This window comes from Narcine bancroftii, chromosome 3 (genome assembly GCF_036971445.1).
Source record: "Narcine bancroftii isolate sNarBan1 chromosome 3, sNarBan1.hap1, whole genome shotgun sequence".
Classification (NCBI taxonomy): Eukaryota; Metazoa; Chordata; class Chondrichthyes; order Torpediniformes; family Narcinidae; genus Narcine; species Narcine bancroftii.
The window spans coordinates 28271194-28293809 of NC_091471.1; the positions used below are offsets into that span (position 1 = coordinate 28271194).

The 22616-nt window shown below is 40.7% G+C and overlaps 1 protein-coding gene across 4 annotated transcripts in view; it reads left to right on the forward strand.

Moving 5' to 3' along the window:
• LOC138757044 (fibroblast growth factor receptor-like 1) overlaps positions 1–22616 on the forward strand; it is a 316623-nt gene that overhangs the window by 124299 nt on the left and 169708 nt on the right. For all 4 annotated transcript variants that reach the window (XM_069923676.1, XM_069923675.1, XM_069923677.1 and 1 more), the window contains exon 3: positions 20563–20835. In XM_069923676.1, coding sequence (XP_069779777.1) covers positions 20563–20835 — 273 coding nt within the window. The remainder of the gene's footprint in view (positions 1–20562; positions 20836–22616) is intronic.

Below are 22616 nucleotides of genomic sequence, written 5' to 3' on the forward strand. Positions count from 1 at the left end.
AATATCCTATTGTACGTGCTTTACCTTGCAAAGTTTGGATTTCTTTTCCCTCAGTATCCATTAGTAAGGAGGGGGAGGGGTTGTTTAAACCAGGTTGTTGTGGCCCTTTGTCTGTGGAAGTGCCTCCCTGAATAGACGAGATCCAGTTTTAAACCAGTAACCTTCTCTGCTGGACTTCCCCGGCATAGAAAACAATTTCTTTCTGTTAACGTTCATCACCTTAACCCCTTCAATTGATGTTCACTGCAGCTCAGGTGGAAACTTTCACACATGTGGCTCAGAAGGCTATGGACTCAAGCCCCATTTCAAAGACTTGATCACTTAATCCAGGGCTTGACGCACCAGTGCAGATCTGAGGAAGTCAATGGGTTTTTGGAGGGGCATTCTTTCAGTTGAAAATTAACCAGTAACCCCATCTGTCCTTTCCATGTTTGTGTGAGAAATCCTGTTGCACTCATTTGAGAAAGAGTGGAGACATTATATCTAGGAATTGAATGTTATTTATCCCGCAATCAAAAGCAGTAAACAATAGAATAATAGGTGCAGGAGAAGACCATACATCCCTTCAAAGATGTACTACCTTTCAATACAATCATGGCTGATCATACAAATTTCAACTCTTTCTGGGATCTTGGTTTGTATAAATTGGTTCATTTTTTGATGCTGTTTCATGGACTGTAAAATATTATGTAGCATACTGTTATGTTATAAGTGAAAGATTTCTTATTATCAATCCAATAAGGCCAAGTATTAGGGACTGGAATAGTCCATGTAGTCCAATCCGTCACAGCCTTCAGTTTAAAATGTTCCAGTTGAACCTCAATTACTCTTTTTTTCAGCCCCATCCTTATTTGTCTTTAATCACTAAGTGCCGCTCATCTCTCTCAAACTCAACATGAATATTGTCAAGAACTAAGGGATAGAGGCATTAGGCGCTCAGTTGATCGAATCTGCTTCACAATTCTAATCATGAAGTATTCTTCCTTTCAACATGTTTTTCCTGTTTTCTCCCCAAAACCTTTAACATCCTTACTAATTTACAACTTATCAACCTCCACTTTAAATATACCCAATATCTTGTCCATAGACAGCACTCTCTGGCATAAGAAATTTCTCATCATCTCTGTTTTAAAGGCACATCCTTTTATTCTCCGGCTGTGCCTTCTGGTCTAAGAGTCTGCATCTAGTGGAAACATGTTCTCCACGTCTACTCTGTCAAAGCCTTTCATTACTCGATGGGTTTCAGTAAGATTTTCCTTCATCTTTCTAAACAGGCCCAGAACCATCAAACTCTCTTCAATCTTGAAGTTGTGCCCTCCTATCCTAGACCAGTGGTTCTCAATCTTTTTTCTTATACTCACATGCTACCTTATGTAATCCCTTAGCCTTAGATGCTCTGTGGTTAGTAAGGGATGTGAGTGGAATAAAAAAGGTTGAGAACCACTGTTTTAGACTCTCCCACCATGAGAAACAACCTTTCTATATCTACTTTGTCCATCCCTTTCAACATTTAAAATGTCTAAATGAGGATTCCCCCATCATTCTCCTAAATTCCAATGAGTACAGACAATAGCTGTCAAACACTCCTCATATGATATCCCTTTCATTCCTTGAATCATCCTTGTGAACCTCCTTTGAACCCTCTTCAATGTCACCACATGCTTTCTTAAATAGGGAGCCACAAACTGCCCAAAATACTTCAAGTCAGGTCTTACCATTTCCTTATAAAGCTTCAACATCACATTCCCTGCTCTAATATTTTTTTCCTCTTGAAATGAATGCCAACGTAACATTTGCCTTCTTCACCTCTGACTTTACATGCAAGTTTAACTTCAGGCTATCCAGCAAGAGAATTCCCAGTCCCTTTGTATGTGGGTATTTTCATTTTTTCCCCATTTAGAAAATAATCTGCCCATTTATTATTTTTTCTTTTGACATTATTCAGATTTTCAGATTTATTGTCAAAGTACATACATGACATCACATATAACCCTGAGATTTTCATTCCTTTGGGTGAGGCAGAATTCCCACTTATTGCAGTGCAAACAAAAAAAACTGACTCAATGTACACATGTAAAGAAATAAAGAAATGTAAACAAACTGACTGTGCAATATAGAGATAGAAAAGAAATCAATAAAGTGCAAAAGTAAAAGTCCTTAAATAAGTCTGATTGAGTTTGTTGTTGAGGAGTCTGATAGTGGAGGGATAGCAGCTGTTCCTGGACCTGGTGGTACAAGTCTTGGGGCTCCTATACTTCTTTCCTGATGGTAGTAGTGAGAACAGAGCGTATGCTGAGTGTTGTGGATTCTTGATGATCGCTGCTGCTCTCCAATGGCAGCTGTCGATGTACTTGATGGTGGGAAAGTTTTGCCTGTGATGTCCTGGGCTGTGTCTGCTGCCTTTTGCAGGGATATCTACTTGGGGATATTGGCATCCCCATACCAGACCGTGATGCAGCCAGTCAGTACATTTTCCACCACACATCTGTCAAAATTTGGCAGGTTTTTTGATGTCATACCAAACCACCACAAACTCCTGAGGAAGTAGTATTTTACCACACCTGTAGGAAAGAGAATCTTAGGGTTGTATGTGATGTCATGTATGTATTCTGAAAATAAATCTGAAATTTGAAATCTGACTTGGACCAAATGCAGGCTTCCCTCCAATATATCCCCGTGGTGGCAAATGCCTGGAAATAGTAGAAAACCCATTGTATGGGGAAACCTGGTGGGGGGGGGGGGGGTGGGTGCCAAAACCCCACACAATGAGACTCATAGAAGTGTTGAAAATAACAGCAAGGAAACATCTGCACAGTAGCTTATTGATATTGGTTAAAAATGCAGAGCCAACACACCCAGACAGCACAGTAATATGTGGCTGATGCCCTGTAGTGTGTAACTCAGCTGGTTCTTGTTAGGGAGACATCTTTTCACTGTCTTGAACACCGAATAGCAGCCAACAACACATTAATACTTAAAGCACTGCACCATTATTTTGAGAACTGCTTTCCAAACTGCAGCATGTTGGAAAAAAAGCTGAAACATGTGGCATTGTTTATCGGGCTTTGTCCCATGTATAGTAAGTAGCCCATGAAAGAGATGCACCGAGAAATTTAGGGATGGCCCTTTTTGTGGTCGTCCACTTCAATCAAGCCTCTGGAAACAGGCATGTTTACAAGGTTTACTGTTAATCTAGATTTATAGAGAGGAAATCAGATGTCATGGCCTGGACCTTAACAGATTTAACCCATAATCCTTTGCTAAATCAGCCTGTTGAGATCATGGTTCAGTAGCAATAAATTATTCTGCAGTCTTGTAATCAGAAATAGTGTTGAGAGCTTGATGGCTCATTGCTTCTGGGTTCGTACTTCACTTGTGGTTGAATGGGTAGACTTTCGCTTTTGATCAGTAGGTGATGAGGTCAAGTCTCACATGAAGACTTCAGTGCAAGTGCTTAGGCTGATACTTGAGGGCAGAAAGAGAGGGCATCTTTCCTTCTTGGAGGTGCAGTCTTTTAGAAGAAATGGTCAACAAAGGCTATAGATGAGGAAAGATGAGCATGCTCGGTTAGTGTAACAGTTAGAGCAAGGCTATTACGGTGCCAGCTATCCAGGTTTGAATCCAAGACTGTCTGTAATGAGTTTGTATGTCGTCATCATGTCCGCATGGGTTTCCTTGGGGTCCTCCAGTTTCCTCCCACCCTCCAAAAGCATATGAGGGTTATTAGGTTAATTGATCACATGGGTGTATTTGGACAGCGCAGGGTCATGAGCCGGAAGGGCCTTTTTACTGTGGTGTAACTCAAAATTTAAAAAAAAATTATTATCCTGCTGCCTTTCCCGCTGGTTATACCTCAACATCAAAAACAAATGTCCAGATCTTTTCACACTTGCAGCACCCGACTTTTTAAAAATTTTCAGAAGCAGTTTTGTCACAGAGCTTATTTGTGTGAGCTTGCTGTGTACAAATTGGAAGCCATGTTTCTTCTGATACATGACAACACTGCAAAAAAATGAAATAGTAAATCCATCTGGCTGTGAAAGATGTTGTAAATGGATGTCTTACTTTCATAGAATTACTGGAGACCATTTGGCCCACGACATCCACTCCTTCCTTCCCATCTTTTAACCACTGGATTAAAATGAAACTGAGGATTCAGTGGATTGCCTGAGAGCAAAGAGTTAGCTTAGCTTAGTGGATAACACAATGCTATTACAACCCTATGACCCCTATTCGAATCTGGCGCTGTTAGTTAAGAGCTTGTACGTCTTGCTGGGGCTGCATGGGAATCCTCCAGTTGCTTTGGTTTCCTCCCATGTTCTAGAGTCATCTGGGGTTGGTAGATTGATTGGTTGCATGGGTGAAATTTGGCAGCACGGACACATGGGCCGGAAGGACCTGTTACTGCACTGTGTCTCTAGATTAAAATTAAAGTTAAATGAAGGCCGTTCAACCCATTAAACTTTGGCTTTCTTTTCCAAATTGAAATCGATACAATTTTAGTTCAGATGGTTGGATCCATTGGACTTTCATGACCTGGCACATTTACCACATTGATCTTTCTGAAGATATTTCTGAAGAAGGTTTAGGGGGAACTTCTTTACTCAGAGAGTGGTGGGAGTGTGGAACGAGCTGCCATCTGATATGGTATAATGCGGTGTCAAAGATAAATACTTTGATGGGAGAGATCTAGAGGATTATGGACTGGGTGCAGGTCAGTGGGACTAGTGGAATGATGTTTTGGAACATGCTAGAAGGCCAAATGGCCTGTTTTCTGTGCTGCAGTGTTCTATGGTTTTATATTAAATTTGGAAAGAATTACTCAGATAGATTTCATCTTTGGTTAAAGCATCATTTCAAATGGAGTGTGAAGGCCGATATTGTAGGGATGCAGCTGTTGAAATGCAAAGTCAGTGAAAAGAAATAAAAACAGGAAGAACTGGAAAAATTCGGAGGTCCAGCAGCACTTGTGGATGGAATTTTAAAAAAAACTGCAGACACCAGGAATCTGAAATAAAATGGTTGACAAATTTCATTTGCTGCTCTAATTTGAGGGAATGAGCAAATACTTAATAAACCGTTTAGACTTAATTAACGCAGTGTAGAGCTCGTCGAAAGAACCAAAGACTTGTTGATCCAAACCAAGGCTTTTATTAGCAAAAGACCGGAGCTCTTCACAGGTGGCCGACCAGTCCGGAATGATCCGACCTGGCTAGGGACACAACCCTTTAAGGCCCAAACAATAGGTGTGGCTTAGCTCTCAGCCAATCGCTGTAAGCACAGTCTAGATACAGTAACTATATACACTATGTACATTGGTGATAGATCTGTACTATCACACGCAGTTGAAGAATTGATCCTTGAGTATTGTACAAGGAGTACAAAGGCAACCGTTGATAAAGAGGATGGCTTACTAAGTCTATTGATGGACAAGGTGGTGGTGAAGGCATTTGGCACGTTTGCCTTCACTGGACAAGGGCATTGAGTACAACAGCTGGGGCAGCAGGTTACAGCTGTACAAAGCATTGGTGAGACAGTACCTGCAATGTTATGTGCAGTTCTGACCACAACAAAGATGTGATTAAGCTGGAGAGAGTCCAGAAAGGTTTACAAGGATATTGCCAGGATTGGAGGGATTGAATTATAAGGAGAGGCTGGGAAGATTTTCCATGGAGTGAAGGAGGTACAGTTAAAATGGGTGGTCAGAGTCGTTTTACCAGCATAGGAGAGTAAAATGAAATAATATAGTTTTAAGCTGAGAGTGGAGTGATTTAAAGGGGATTGGAGATGCAAGTTTCTTATATGGAGGATGGTGGGTATATGGAATCAGGAACCAGGGATATGGTGGAGGTGGCCACAATTACAATGTGTAAAAGACATTTAGGAAGGGACATAGAGGTAGGCAGGAAAATCTACAGATGATGAGGTCTAAAGCAGGAAACAAAAATGCTGGAGAAACTCAATGGGTCACAAAATATTCACAAAGAATAAAAGGCAGTCGACATTTTGGGCCTGAGCCCTTCATCAGGAATCCATCTATTATCTCCTACCTCTCAGTCTGTGCTCCTCCCTCTTCCCCTTCACCCCCTCCCCTCATCTGTTTTATTCTGGCATCTGGCTTATTTTCAATGATTCAGGCTCAAAACGTCAACACTCTTTTGCATCCTAAAGTTGCTGCATGACCTGGTGAGTTTCTCCAGCACTTCCGTGTCCTGGATGGGTATACGAATAGGAGATGTTTAGAAGGATCTAGGGGAAATGGGTCAGCTCAGGAAGACATCTCTGTTAGCATGGAACAAGTTAAATGAAGGGCCTGATTGCCTGACTTTCTGACTTTGATGTCTATAAGGTTATCGACAATGGAATCTACCAGGTGTTGCAAAATCCTTTCCTCTGAATTCTTGCTGTTAAACATTGTCAACATTCCTGATTGTGGAACAACTTGGTCAACCTGCCCAATCAAATGATCATTTGTTGGGCAGCAAAATGGATTAAATATATTGATCAATCATTATTTGATTGAATAGTACAGCTGAAATGCTGTTCCTTCATTCCCTTGTTTCATGGAGTTTTTTTAAACTGCCATTTTAAACTATGGCCCCTAGACACAGGCTAAATGTTGCCTCTTGCTTTGATCTCTGACCCTTGTTCATTTTAAAGAAAATGGTGTAAATTATTTTGGCAATGACAGGATCTCTTCAAAGAAACCATTTAATTCAGACAAACTTTGTTCAGCGTGTAACTAACTAAATAACTTGGCATCCTCTGCTTGTTGGGCAAAGTTCATTTGTTGTCACAAAATTTTGAACAATACAGAAAAGTAAATTTTCAGTAACTGAAAAGCTGGAGTGGGGGTAGCACACTTAATAAATAGCCTGCTGTATGCAGGCACCGTGTTCATCTTCGCTCGCGAAGGGATGGGCCACGATGATGATGATGTATACAGAAGCCTAATAGCCTGAATACGCATGAGATTGCCTGATTTTGGAAACTAAGCAGGCTCAGGCCTTGTCAGTACTTGGAGGGGAAACCGCCTTTGAATGTAGGAGCTGTAGGTTTCTGTGAGGGGCGCTGGACAAAGTGACAATTCTCTTGTCTGCCTTACGGTAGACATAACTCAAAGAATTCCATGTATATTACATTTGAAATGTTGTTTTTTGTGGCAATAATGGAACCTTTCTCTTACTCTCACTATGCTCCCAATACCCACACAAACTGTCCACTTAGTTTGACCTTCCTTGGCATTTCCTCCAAGCCCATTGCATTCAATGTGATAATAAAATGTAGCTTAAACCATGTCAATCCAATTGGTCTCCAAGGACAGGATCCAGTAATGGTCTGTTAGCCATGTGCATGTGGTTATTTGCAGTATGTTAGCAGTGAAAGCTGGCTTCTCCTTACCGGCAATTAAAATTGGAGGCAGGAAAGGGAAGTTTTCAGAACAAGTTGGGGGTGGGGAGGGAGGAGGGAGGAGCCAAAGGTATAATCTTGTCATTTTACTGGGAGAGGTACAAAGCACCTCCACACAGGTAAAACAATAAAACATCAGGCCCATTGAATGATATCATAGGCTGAATGAAGAACAGTCTGAATGTTGGAAGTATGTTTCTTTATGTCGAGGGAATGCAATGGACCAAAGCTCGTGCCACTCTTCTTTGGGAGAGATAGTTGAGATAATGTAAGAAATTTTGAAATCGTTAGTAAAGTAAGGATGTGAGGTCAAATATAGAAGCCCCCATTTAAGACTGAATTGAATTGAATTGTTTTTGCTGTCATGTGCTGTGATAAATTAAAAGGTTTCATTTTGCATGCTATCCATGCAGCAGGTAGTACAATCACAATAAATAAGCAATTAAATAAGACAACAGCAGAGAGCTCTGTATTACAGTAGTCAAGTAGTGCAGGGTATAGAGAAAAGTACAATGTAATAAAAAAAGCATTTCAAGGAAACATATATGTTTTTTACACAGCTGCTGCTTTCCAGGAAATTAATCCCAATTTCCCAGATCACAGTCTGTGTAAAAAGATCAGTTCAGGAATATGGACTTATTTCCATTCTGGCATTTTACCTTCCCGACCCCTAGTTAATTTCCCGGATTGCCTGCGGTCTAAACTGAACAGCAGACGATCCGTGAACAACAGGCTAATGAATGGGACGTCCAGCCTATGAAAACACTGTCTAACCACGCGGTGTGATATGGATCGTTGGAATTTTGGCTGTTCCTGAGTGAACGGCTACTCCGGGAAGACGGGGAGACACTTCAGAGTGGAAAACTCACGCATGTTCTATGTAAAACACACAGTGCACTACCTGTGGATGTCGCATGACCTGCTGAGTTTCTCCAGCACTTTAGTGTGTTGCACTCGACCCCAGAATCTGCAGATTTTGCCAGTGTGAGATAAACTGAAGAGTCTGATAGCAGTAGGAAAGAAACTGATCTTGAATTTGGAGGTTTGTGTCTTTTTGCACGTGTATCTTCTGACCAGATCCTTGCTACTGAGAAGGAAGGAGAGTCTGAGTGCTGAAAACTAACAAAGCAAAAAAAAGTAGTACAAACAGGAGTGAACTACAGAGCTTCTTAAATATGTGCTTCTTTTCAATAGAATCAAGACATTTTTCTGCTTTACCCCCCATGACTTTTGATTTGCTCGATAACAAAAAACCTAGCATTCTTGGTCAAGTTTAAGTTCAGATTTATTGTCAGAATACATGCATGCATGATATCACGTACAATCCTCAGATTCTTTTTCCTGTGGTTCAGGGAGAATTTCTACTTATTGATAGTATAAACTATACCAAAGAAAAATATACATACACGAAAGAGAGAAACGTGAACAAATTGACTGTAAATATACCGAAAAAAATACTCAGTAATAAACAATTTGCAAAATAAGAGTCCTGAAATGCGACTCTGATTGAGTCTGATGGTTCCCAAATGAGTCATTTAGCACCTACACATCTTTCCTGATGGCAATAGTGAGGACGAAGCATTTTCTAGGTGGTGTGGATCCTTGATGATTGCTGCTGGTCTCTAATGGCAATGTCTCATGTAGATTTTCTCGGTCATGAGGAGAGTTTTGCCTGTGATGTACTGGGCTGTGTCCACTAACTTTTCCAGGGCTTCCCACTCATACCAGGCTGTGATGCAGCTGGACTGCACACTTTCCAAACTGTAGAAGTTTACCAAGGTTTCCGATGTCATGCCAAAGACCTGAAAACTCCTGAAGAAGTAGAGGAGCTAAAGTGCTTTCTTCACGCTGACATTTGTATGTTGATTCCAGGAAAATTCCTCTCAGATCATGGCTCCCAGGAATTTAAATTTGCTCCCTCTCTCCACCTCTGATCCCCCAGTGATCACTTGATCATACAACTCCAGATTTCCCTTCCTGAAATCAATGATCAGCTCCTTGATTTTGGTGACATTGAGTGCGAGGTTGTTGTCGGTACACCATTCAGCCAAGTTTTCAATCTCGCTGACTCATCGCCCCTTTTGAGGCATCCATTACTGTGGTGTTGTCCGCAAATTTGCAAATGGTGTTGTTGTACTATGCCACGCAGTCATAGGTGTAAAGTGAGTAGAGTAGGGGGGGGTCTAAGAACACAGCCCTGCGGTGCTCCAGTGGTAATAGAGATTGTGAGGGAGATGTTCTTGCCAATCTGCACTTATTGGCATCTGGAGGTGTGGAAATCTAGAATCCAATTACACATTTCAGTTTTGAGGGGATTATGGTGTTGAATGCCAAACTGTAATCAATAAAGAGTTTCCTGATGTATGTATCTTTGCTGTCCAGGTGTTCCAAGATTTTGTGTAGAGCCATTGAGATGGCCTGTTGGTGCAATAGGTAATTTGGAATGACTCCATGTTGCTGCTCAGTCAGGAGCTGATATGCTTCAACACCAGCTTCTCAAAACACTTTATCATTGTGGATGTGAGTGCCACTGATCAGTAGTTGTTTAAACAGGTTGCCACACTCTTCTTGGGCACGGCTACGAAAGAGGCCTGTTTGAAACAGAGTGATATGTTGAAGATATCCATGAAAACACTGGCTAGTTGTTCAACCCAGCTATTCAATACTTGACTTGTAACTTTGTTCGGACCAGATGCTTTCCTGTGTGCAGTTGTGCTTCCTTGTTCTGGTCAGGAATATACTCAATGACTGAGCATCGAAGATCGCTCAGGTAGAAAATTCCAAAGATTCATAATGCAAGAAATTTCTCCTCTAGATGCTGCCTTATATATTAGTTCTGGGTAGTTCTGCACCTGTCACTTCTCTCAGAATTTTGAATCTTTTATCCTGGGTGCAGGTGGAATGCAGTGGAATGCTTTACACCACTTGGCTGTGTGTAGTTCCAACAGCATTGAGGAAGATCTACAGCATGCAAGATAAAACAACTCTTCGACAGGCATCCCATTCACATTACCCTACAGCAGCTGTGGCTTGCTTCATCTGCAGCACCTTGCAAACCTGCGAGCTCCAACGCCAAAAAAAGCAAGGGCAACAGGCCCACAGGAATGCCAAAACCTGAAATGAATGGAATTATTTATTTCTCACATCCTGAAATACAATCAGAAGCTGTTTTTGTGCACTATCTCGGCAATCCAACTCACACCGCAGGTAGTGTCAGGATTAGATGTGAGGATTAGATTGTTAACCATATAACCATTTACGGAGCGGAAACAGGCCATGTTGGCCTTTCGAGTCCGCACCGGTTCACTAGAACAGCTCCACTAGCTCAAACCTCCCGCTCTCTGCCAATAACCCTTCAACCCCCTCACCTCCATGTACACATCCAACCTTTTCTTAAATGACAGAAGGGACCCTGCCACAACTATCTCATTCGGAAGCTCATTCCATTCTGCCACCACTGATGGAGACTTGCCCAGTACTTCTGAAATAGTCAAGAAGGAGCAGGTTGAATGTGAGGGTCATAATTAATTGAGCAGCAAAAGACAGATTCTGATCTTGTTGACTTAAGCGAGAAAGCTGTGAATGAAGATGCAATTAAGGAAATGCCCTGTGGATATTACTTGAAGGGTGAATTGTTAATGAGGAAATGGAGACCTCGTGCTGTTCCTGCAAATGAAGAATGGACGGTGATTCATCAGGTGATCATTCCTAGAATTTATCGGAATGAAATTTTAAATTTGGCCCACAGTACAGCTTTGGGTGGTTATCTTGGTATAAAGAAAACCATGAATAAGATTTTGAAACAATTTTTCTGGCACAACATTTTGTTTGGCACAACATTGTGGGCCAAATGGCCTGTATTGTCTGTACTGTTTTATGCTCTATGTTCTAGTGCAGCATTTTTCAACCTCTTTATGGCTATGGTGTCCCTCAGACTCAGCTCAAAGTTTATGGGCCTGTTTCCCTGTAAAACAATCAAGCTTTTGTTTCTTCCATACTTCTTTTCTACATGAAACAGGAAAACATATTTATATTACGTGAGGTGAAAAGAAAACAAGGCCTTTACTTAAATGTGCTGAGAATAGTTGTTCTGGAGCAATAATAACAAATCAATAAATAAATAGGCGGACAAACAAATGTACAGAGTAGTAGAGAGTAGTGTGACAATAGTCAATGCAGAGTATGGAGAAGGTACAAAAACAGTGCAGGGCATGGAGAAAATTAGAGTGAAAAAAGCAGTGAGATCCACGAATGAGTCTGAGAACAGAAAGAGAAGAAAACAGTGAGATCCACGAATGAGTCTGAGAACAGAAGGAGAAAAAAAATGTCCTTGAATCAGAAAGTTTGTGTTGTCAGGCACATGTATTGTAAGTTCTCCTCTAAGTCTTACCATTCTGATTTAGAAATGCATTGTTTTTCCTTTATCAAAGCTGGGTCTCATCCCTGAAACCCCCTGACCAACAAAATTGTGGCAACACCTTCATCAGTGATTTCCACAGAATCAAATGCATGGAGGGAGGGGGTGGATAATAAATGCTGATCTTGCTGGTTTTGCCCACATTGCAAAAGATTAAGCAATTATCTCTCCTCACACCACCACTCCCAGCCCAGGAATCAATCCAGTAAACTGATACTCAGCAGAAAATAATTATGTGTACTGTAAATAACACAGATTTACCACTGAGCACCATAATACTAGTCTTTGCAGAGTGTGGAGAATCTGAGGAATGTTCCACCTCTGAAAGTTGAGGGGTGGCATGGTTGGTGTAGCAGTTACAATGCTTTTACAGCGCCAGCGATCGGGACTGGGGCTCAAATCCCACCCTGTCTGCTGTAAGGTGTTCTCCTCGTGTCTGCATGGTTTTTCTTCAGCGGCTCTAGTTTCTTTCCACCGTTTGAAATGTATCAGGGGTGTTGGTTAATTGGGTGCAAATTGGGTGACATGGACTTGTGGCCCGAAATGGCCTGTTACAGTGCTGTATGTTATGTTTAAATTTAAGACCCTGAGGGTCTTGGGAAGCTGGAATGGAAGAGGAGACGAGAAACAGATCTTCCATGCTCATATTGAATGATGGGGGAGGCTTGTGGGCCTGAGTCAGCTACTCCTCATCCTCTCTTTTCTTTAGATGTTCAAAAATAGCACAGAGAAAGTGCTAGGGACTAGACATTAGGAGCACCACATCTGTTGTGGGTAGAGTATTAGAGGCACTCCAAGCAAGGCCTAATGACAGACTTGGTTAGCTGGGGAGAGATTTGATAAGAAAAGAACAGAGTGGTTATGGTGGGAGGTCCTGTCTTGTAAATTTAGTGGAGCTATTCAATGAAATGACAGCCCTCAGAGGTTTATGGATGGGATTCACAGTTTTACAACTGTATCATTTAACTTAACTTGTGCATGAGTCAAACAACTTGATTAGAATGAAAACTGGCTAAAGCAGGGATTATGAACGGTGGTTGTGAAATCATTTATTGACATTTGATGACAACGATGGAGGGATATGGACTGGGTGCAGGTCAGTTGGATTTGGCAGAACAAGAGTGTGTCACTCACTAGAAGGGCCAGTGTATTCTGATGTAATGTTCTATGGTTCCATTCCAAAGTGGAACAGGCTGAGTCAGTGCTGTTTAAAAGATTTTCTACTGAGGCAACAGAGAACAAGACCCTTGTGATCTGTAGATGATCCTAAATTGGGGAGAGGATAGTACAGAGAGAATTTAAGTCAAGCTTACATGAAACCTTGGTGAGACTACCTGAAAAACTGCATATACCTGTGGTTTCCATTCTCCAGAAATGTTCAGAGATACTGAACAATGTGCAGAACAAAGTTAATAGAATTACACTGTTATGGGTTATATTATATATTATATCATATATAAATATGTTTTTCAAAGAGATCGATTGTGGGGGTTTGGTGTAGGTCAGTTCACAAACAGAAACTTACACTTCACATCTCATTTAAAAGGGAAGAGCTTTGCTGAAGCTGGACATTCAGGCTTTGACACTTTGCAGAGAGAATGGAACTACTTTGGAAAGAATTTCCAAAGCAGGTGCAAATGGAGAAGTCCGGGCTCAAGTGCTGATAAAGATCTTTCAAGGATTGGGTTAGAAGCTTGAGGAGGGATTCTGGTTTTTAAAAGCAGAGAGAGAGGAAAGAAGGAACAGGATTCTTCCCTGAGAGAGGACAGAAGTCAGCTCTGCAGTGACTTTTGAGGCTGCAACATGGTAAGCTGGCAGCTTGTTGAAAACCCCATTCTGAAGATGGATTGTAAGTTCTGAGTTCAGCCTGTTGAGGACCCTTGTAGTCCACACAAGAGGAAATGGCTGGCTAGAGTGTTTCATCTGAAATAAGGGAAATGAGAGGAACTTTGTGCTGACCTGGAAGAAGAGGTTATCATTTGGAAAACCCATGATGGGGCAAGTTTCTTCAGCAAGGCCTTTGGTGCCTGCATGGCTGGCTTCAGTCAAGCTCTTGCATTTTAAATGAGATGTGAAGTGTTACTCTGTGGTGACCTACACTAAATTTCCCCCCATCCCACAATCTATCTCTTTAAAAACATATTTATATATAATATAACCCATAACAATGTATTTGGGGGGGGGGGGGCATGGCCTGTGAGCCACAAGGGCCTGTTACCATGCTGTATGTCTAAATTTAAAAAAAATAAATGTGGATGCTTATATTTTTGTGAAACACCTGACGTTCTATGAAGGTAATGTATAAATATTGCTACAATAGCAAACCTCAGGTTATCCTTCAACCATTGATGGGGAGCCCTTTGGTTTTGTTAGTGCCCAGTCAGGTTTTATTTAGCACCACGGAATTGTATTTACTGGGAGGCAGGCTAATTCCGCCAGATACGCATCCCAGAGAACCCATGTGCTGTTCACTTGTTGGTAACAGCCTGCACAAGGATTGTTGAATGATCCAACAGTAAGCAGCCAAAGTAAATAAAATGGCATTGTTTACCAATGGGACAACATTGATGAAGAGGAGGCTGCAATCCGTACATGCTTGTGACTAACATTGTATTAGTCTGAGCTGGCTTCAAACCTGTGTCCCTGTGGTGAAAGAACAATGCGACCAGCCACTGCTACCTCATTACACACTGCAAATCCAAAGCCTGCTTCTGTTTTTGATAAAAGGCAAACTGTCTTTCTGGTTTTATATGAATTTCTGGCTCACAATATGGTTTGATACTTTTAAAAGGATGCGCCAATATTCAAAGCAATGCTGAGGGACCTTTGATACTAGTAACAACATTCTCTTTTACTCTTATAAATCCGAATAACTATGCTTCTTCATGCGAAGAGCTGACAGATTAGTTCTCAAGGATAAAGATGGTGGAGTTGTTGTTTCAGTCAGGAGGAGCCAATAATCAGAAATTAAGGACCGGAAGGAGCGGAGTGCGGTGTGGTGAAGGGATAGAGTTTAGCGAGATGGAGTTTATTACAAGCACCGTAGATGTGCAGAGGGTACAAGCCATCCAGATGGCTTGTATCAATGAAACTGAAGAGGGATAATTGCACTGCCTGGAGGTCCTCACTTTTTCATCTTGCTCAGTATTTCTTAAAGGATTGTCAAACAAGTCCAATGTAATCATTCCTGGATGTGGGTGTATTAACAAACACAACGCAGAACATGTATTCTTTTGAAGTAACGGCTGGTGACTCTCGAATTCTATGTTTCTGGACTCCATTCATTCGATTAATTCCTCTGGTGCTTTCCTCACTGCACTGCAGAGCATTGCAGCTGGTCTATCTGTCCCATCTGGCAAATGCCCCATTCACATTTACAACTTTATTTAGTTTACACTCAGTAGCATGCTCATAATATGGATCATTCCAAAGCTATTCATCTTTGCTCTTGACATTTTTAAGTTCAGTCACATAACGTGGAGTTCCAGTGAAATTTAGAACAAGTCCATTGACCATCTTAAGGCAAATGGAATGATTGAGTGCCAAATGTTCTCAGATACTCTGCTTGGAGTCTCGATTTTGGCATGACTTTCTGTATAATGCAGTTTGTGAGATCACTTGGGTACTTAACCTTTCTATTTGTATTTTTCCTGTGCAATGGACTCCCAAATATGCAAGTTTGTATTGGGAAGGGTCGTGGCTGTCACATAACAGCACTGCCCCCTACCTAATTGGAGGACACACCACCTGCCAGTTAAGGTTTGCCCATCCCCCCTCCCCCCCACCCAATAGTGCACACTTTGCCGTTGGCCAATTTAATTATTTTGTACTTGGCCTTGGGCCCTTGGCTGTTATAATTGGATTAACCTTCCTGGCAGCAAGCCATTGAAATCCTGCTAACGTCCTGGGCTGGACCCCCCAGCCTGCCAGCACTTTCAAGGTCCTATGTGTGCTTTGTTCTCTCTATTTCCCAGCTTGGGGCCACCCTGCTCACTCCAGGCCTAGAACTGTGGAAGGGCACTGGAGAAATTCTTGGTAAGATATGCACTGTTTAAAAGGGTTGGGTGCATTTAATTAGTGTCCCTGGTAGCATGGAGCTGTGCCTGCACTGAGTCAAGAGATGGTAGGCATCGTATTGATTTTTCCCATTTTGTTATATGTGTATGTGTACTTTGTTCCCAGGCTATTTTCCCACGTTCATTATTAATTGTATGCATGTTTCATTCCCGCTATTATTTTTCCCTCGGCTGCTGTAAATTGTCTCTGTGTGGCCTCTGTTGCCATTTTCCTGCATTTGCCTTCTGTAAATAAAATTCTTTATTACCAAATCTATGTGTCCAGAGTCCTTGCCTTTGAGATCCACCAAACCTGTTTCCTCACTCACAACAACATTCTGGTTTTAAAAACAAAAAAAAAATCATCAGATATCAATTCCTCTGAGGATGGTATGGTTAGTGTAGCAGTTAGCGCAACACTATTACAGCACCAGCGAGCCAGGTTCGAATCCGGTGTTGTCTGTAAGGAGTTTGTACGTTCTCATCATGTCTGCGTGAGTTTCCTTCCACCTTTCAAAATATATGGGGATTGTAGATTAATTGGTGTGTTTTGACGGCACATGCTTGGGGCCTGTTATAAATTTAAAAAAAAATTAAAATTTATAAAATAAATATGGATGAGAAAAGGCTGTTTAGATTATCATAGGTTTCACAAACTTTTGCTTTTATTCCATTGCCCTGCAATTTTCCCAGAGGTGTTCCTTTTCGGTTTCCCACTTGAAAGTTGGTGTTAAACCTGTCCATCTTTTCAAGCAATGCATTCAACAGAACCATCTGGAAGTTGTGTTATTCATATGTCATATGTGATAAATCTACTGTGGCCATGTTGTCAATGCTGAGGTGGAGCTCATCACTTGTGGTAAAGTATAGCTCAGCTTGACTCTGTTCATAACTGCCAATCAGTTGTTGCCCTCAGGGGATTAAAGGCAACTAATCTCCAGTGCAATCCAATATCCTTACAGGCAAATATTTGTGAGTGTACATGCGCTTATGTGTGTTAGATGGCTGAAGCAGGAATTGCATTTGGTCAAATTACATGCTAAATCCTGAGAAGAAAATTGATCCATTCACCCAGATCATTATGGAAATGATCATCCATTATTCTTGAATCAAATATTGGATAGAAATGAAATTATATATTGAGATCGATGTATTGTTGGTAGCTGGCATTATCTGAGATGAGATGTCAAACATGACAAATTTATACTCCATCACAATGTCACATAGGATTCCAACTGTAGCAATAAAGAAGCAGTCATCTCAATATGATCGAGTTAATATCTATCTATCTATCTATCTATCTATCTATCTATCTATCTATCTATCTATCTAGTGTGTAGTCTGATAGAATTATCATGGAGTTCAGTCACAAATCCTAATTGGAAAACTGGACGTAACCAGAACAGAAGAGGAGGTGAGGGAAAAGGAAGCCGCAGAAGGAGAAGAAGAACAGGTGCAGAAGAGGTTCACTGTTAAGGGGTTGGCTATATTCTTTGCAGACCTTAACAGTTTGCTGAAGAGATGGACCCAAACACTGAAGGCTTTTCATTGGTAGAGAGTAATGCTCATGAAGTGTTTGCAACATATAAAGATATATATATCTATATCTCCAAACATATATCTACACACACACAACACATGCGAGTGTGTGTATGTGCATTTTTTATCTATAAGATTCCCAATGTTTAAGGTTGGCTGAGTAATCTAATATTTTTAGTTGTTGCCCCAATTTGGATTAATAAAGTTAATTAGTACCTGTAATTGAGTGTATTTTTTGAAGATGAAACTAAATGCAAATATATCATACTGCACTTAAGTAGGGAAACTGGATGTTACAAGTAAATTATTCTGATTGAAAGAAGTATAAGCTTCTTGGTAGATTCAACAGATATTGTATCAGATTACCATCGAACAATTGTTTGGAAATTGAATGGACAGATCTGAAAAAAATATATAAATTAGACTGAAAAAAATATATAAATTAGACCCTTAACTGTGCATTCCGATTCTAAATCAAAATGTAAGGGAAATGTATTTTCAAGGTATGTTAATGTTCAAGGTATGTTAATGTAAGGGAAATGTATGTTCAAGGTATTAATTGCAGACAAAAGCCCTGAAGCTGACCCCACAGCCTAATCTAAACCTCGGTAAAGTTAATCAACAACGTAACTCCAAGGAATGTCTTAATCTAAGAACAAATGGACCATGGGGCTAAAGCCGGTGAAAAGGCATTTAAGATAATGTGATGAAAAACCTCTTCATGCAAACTGTTTGCACATTTGGATTGTTCTTCCAGATGTGGTCAAGATAAAGATTAAAGAACCAATTAGATTGGAGAAAGAGGGTGGTGGTGGGTGGAGGGGGGGGGGGGGTGGTTTCGATCTAATGTGTTTATTTTCTGCTCATCGTTGCAATGGAGTCTTGATCCTTCGCTTTCAAATAAACAGGATCAAATTTAACAAGAACATTTTATAAAATGCATTGTTCATTTATTTCATTATCAACAGTCATTTCTAGATTTTGATTTAATTTACCCTGTGTGGTCCATTATTGCAATCATCTTATGTAATCTAGAACCGTGAGAGATGTTAAATTTAAAGGATTGAAGACAGAGTACCGCAAGCTGTGTCACCTTAAGAATCATGTTTGTAGCTGACAGAGCGATATTGTTTTGGGACAATATTTAAAAAAAAACTTTTCTTATGATAACTGGCAATTTTTCAATAAAATCACTATAGTTTGGGACTGAGTTATCCAGACAATGCAGGTTTGACCTGCTGTCTGAGTAGAATTAGTTGAATTAGGGGGCCTTCTGCTTCTTTAAGTGGCATGGGTTAAAAAAAAAACTGCTGAAGGTGTTTTTAAATTTGTTCTTAAAAACTACACAATGGCTTGGCAGCATATTATTGCCTATCACTTGTTACCCTGAGGGGATTAAAAGTCAGCTAATCCTGAGTGCAATCCAATATCTGTGCTGGCAAATGTGTGTGTGCGTGCGTGAGTGTTAGTTGGCTGAAGAAGGAATTGGATTTGGTCAAATTACATGTAAATTACTGCATGGAAATAGGCTGCTGTTTATCCTCCAGAGCTGCAGAAACTCTACTTCCTTGTTTCCCATGTTTTAGTCCCTGTTATTTTTCTTCAACCATCATCCAACCTATTTTCAGTAGTTAATATGGAGTTCATCTTAAACATTAATGCTGGTAAGGTCCGTACCAAACCCCCAGATAAGGTGGTCTCTTTCTCATTCTTCAAGCATTTTATGACTTTGCAGTCTTACTCTGGACTTTGAAAGCTAGCCCTGCCCATCTACTTTGCCCCATTCGGTCAAAGCGTTGAATTTATCTGTCAAATCTCCTTTTAATCCCAAAAGCTGTGAATGAAAAATGGCCTACACCATGCCAAGTGCTTGCATAAATTTTGCAGGTGGCTCTCGCGTTTCAGATATAACCCACTGAAATTATAAAATGGGGCAACAATTTTTTCAAAAGGCTTGCTTGCTGAAATAAAATTGGGATTACGATAGACAACTTCAAGCTGAACACAAAGATTTGCTATATCATATAGGAAGTAGGAAAAACATTAAATGAACTTTTATTGAATTTAGCATGTTTAATTGCATAATGATGCTGACCCATTGTGTTCAACTGACCTAAAAGTGTTTTGCACTGATTTTTGTTTGTACTCAGCATCTGATGCCTCTCGCGTCAGTGTGCAATAGTTAGCCAGCATTGATGGATTCTAGATGCCCCGATACTGCTTTTCCATGGTCGCAATGTCCTGGTGAAACCTTTCACCGTGCTCATTACTGACTGCACCAAGATCAGCGGGGAAATAGAGCAAGTGAAAATGCAGAAAATGAATTTTCAGTGGCATGTTGCCCTTCATGCTTTTGTATGCTCGAAGTAGACTTAAAATATGACCAGAAATCACAAAAATATGTTATATCTAAAAACTGGTACATGATAGGAAAATTTTATGGTGATTTTCATTATCAGTAGCCCAAAATACATACAGTACACCCATAAGTGTTCAGGAAGAAAAATCTTCGTTGTCCAGTGTAAACTGCAGAACTGTATTAAGGATATTAAAATAAAAAAGTTTTTCAATTTGGTTTATGCTCATTTGTAGTTAAATATTCATAAGCATATGGCAATCAGAAATTCATAAAAACCAACAATTCATCCTATTCATAACAATTTTAATGGAATTGAATTGTTAATGTTCATGGATTCCTTCTTTCAGTGGTTCTATGGTTTTGTGTGCTCCTCAGGCAAGTCAACCTCTCCTTCAATACAAAAGGGAGTGCAAAATAAAGCAGAGAGTGCAGTATATATAATGTTATAAGAAAAAGTTTGCTCGGGTATCATAGCAGTTAGCCCAATGCTGTTTCAGCACCAGCGTCCTGGGTACGAATCCCTTGCTGTCTGTAAGGAGTTTGTACATTCTCCCTGTGTCCACATGGGTTTCCTCTGGGTGCTCAGGTTTCCTCCCATGTTCCGAAGACTTATGGGGTTAGTAGGTGAATTGGTCACATGGGTGTAATTGAGTGATGCAGTCTCATAGGCTTCTCCATTACCAAAGAAATGTCGAAAGGAGTATATTTTACAGTATACTTTGGCACACACTCATTTGCTTGATATATGCAAATATATGAACTTCTCTTTCCTTGTTCCTCAGGTCCACCTCAGATTTCGGAGAGAGTCATTAACCGACAAACTGTGAGGTTAGGTCGGACGGTCAAACTGCCGTGTCCAGTGGAGGGAGATCCTCCACCACTGACTATGTGGACGAAAGATGGTCGTACCATTCACAGTGGCTGGACGCGGTTCAGAGTCCTTCGCCAGGGCCTGAAAGTCAAAGAGGTGGAAGCTGAGGATGCTGGGACATACATCTGCAAGGCTACCAATGGTTTTGGCAGCATCAATCTGAACTACACACTCATTGTGATTAGTAAGTACAAAGTAAAACAGGAAGCTGCTTTGTTTTCTTTTCTGCAAAATCTAGTTCACTTGTCCTCTATTAAGGAGAACGGAGACATTAATTTTCCATTGCATGCTCCATCTCGCTGAGTTAGACTCAGCTGTATTAGTCTGGACTTTGTTGCTGAGTGCTTCACAGATGTTAGCCAAAGTCAGCATGAAATCTATTTATCACTGAAGGTTGGGAGAGCTGTCAAACCTTAGAGTAAGGTTTTGGCACATGACTTAATATGGATATTCTTCATTAAGAGCTCAAAAAATGTAGAGTGAAAGTAACGACGACATGTACTGCTCTGCACCAATGAGTTACAGCGTCTTTAAGAATGAGAGGGAGGGTATGGTTGCAAAAGGGCTCAGTTCCGAAAGAAGCCATGTCCTCAATTTATATACTGCAATATTTTTATTTTACTTTTCCTTCACTCAGATTTTTTTATCGTGAGAATGCAGTTTTAAGCCAAGTTACTTTCACTCATTTTGCATTGGTAATATTAGCTTTTCTTGTGTACAGTCTCCTTCTTGGTTTACACTCATTTGCGTCAGCCAAACCTTATTCTCCTGGGATTTAACCCTTGCTTCCAGGACAGAGGGTGAAGTACGGTGCCCTTAATGGTGGGATCATCTCACCTGCAAGGCCCTTTAACAATGAGCTGGTGGAGGAACTTCTTCCTGGGCAGAAATGGTCAGTCAGTATCTTAGGTCAGGATTCTTTACCGAGACTGAAGTCCAAAGGGGTATGTACATGTTACGTACGTGAGGTGGTGGGGGGGAGGGAAAGAAAATGAGGAGATGCCAAAATGTGGCAAGGTATGGGAGATAAGGTGGGAGAGTCAGAGAGAGGGAGAGACCATTGGGAGGGGGGAGGGATTTCTACCATGAATGCTGCCTCCCCAGCTGATTTCCTCCAACTGCTCTTTGTCTAAATTCATATGAAAGAAAAATAGAGGGTTACGAGGAAGAAAAGGTTTTTCTTTTTTGTTAGGAATATACATGTTGGCACATCATTGATGGGCAAAGGGTCTGTACTATGCTGTAGTGTTTGTTGCTCGATTATTTTGAGTGTGGGGTCATACTCTGGGTTATCTGACCTCTCCCTATCTGGTCTTGATACGGCAGATTATAATTTCCATGGGTTATATCTAAAATGTGGGAGCCACCTACAAATGTATGCATAAATACCTCACTTGATATACTACTGGGCATTTTTCATTTGCAGCTTTTGCGATTAAAATGATATTGCTAGATACGTTCAAAAATGATAATGGGACGGGGCAAAGCAGATGGCCAGGGATAGCTTACAAGGTCCAGAATAGGACTGTGAAATCTTGAAATGCTTGAAGAATGAGAAAGAGACCAACTTATCTCTGGGCTTGGTAGATACCTCACCAGAGTTAATGTTTAAACAGACCTGAGTGAGTAATGGTAAAGTCAGTGATCATTTGAAACTTTTGCACTAAACCATGAACAGGATTTTAATTTTCAAATTTGAGATTTATTTTTATTGAATTAACTAAATTCACATTTCCATCTTCCATGAGAGAGATGTAAATTAATGTACTTTGGTTCATTAGTTGAGGCTTTTGGATTCCTTTTACAAGGCATTGGTGAGTCAGATTTGTGTGTGCAGTACAGGTTGTCTAGCTATGGCAAGGATATCGATAAATTGGAAGGAATGTACAGATTAATCAGGATTTGCTGGGATTGGAGGGGTTGAGTGACAGGGACAGGTCAGATAGGTTAGGTCTTTATTCCTTG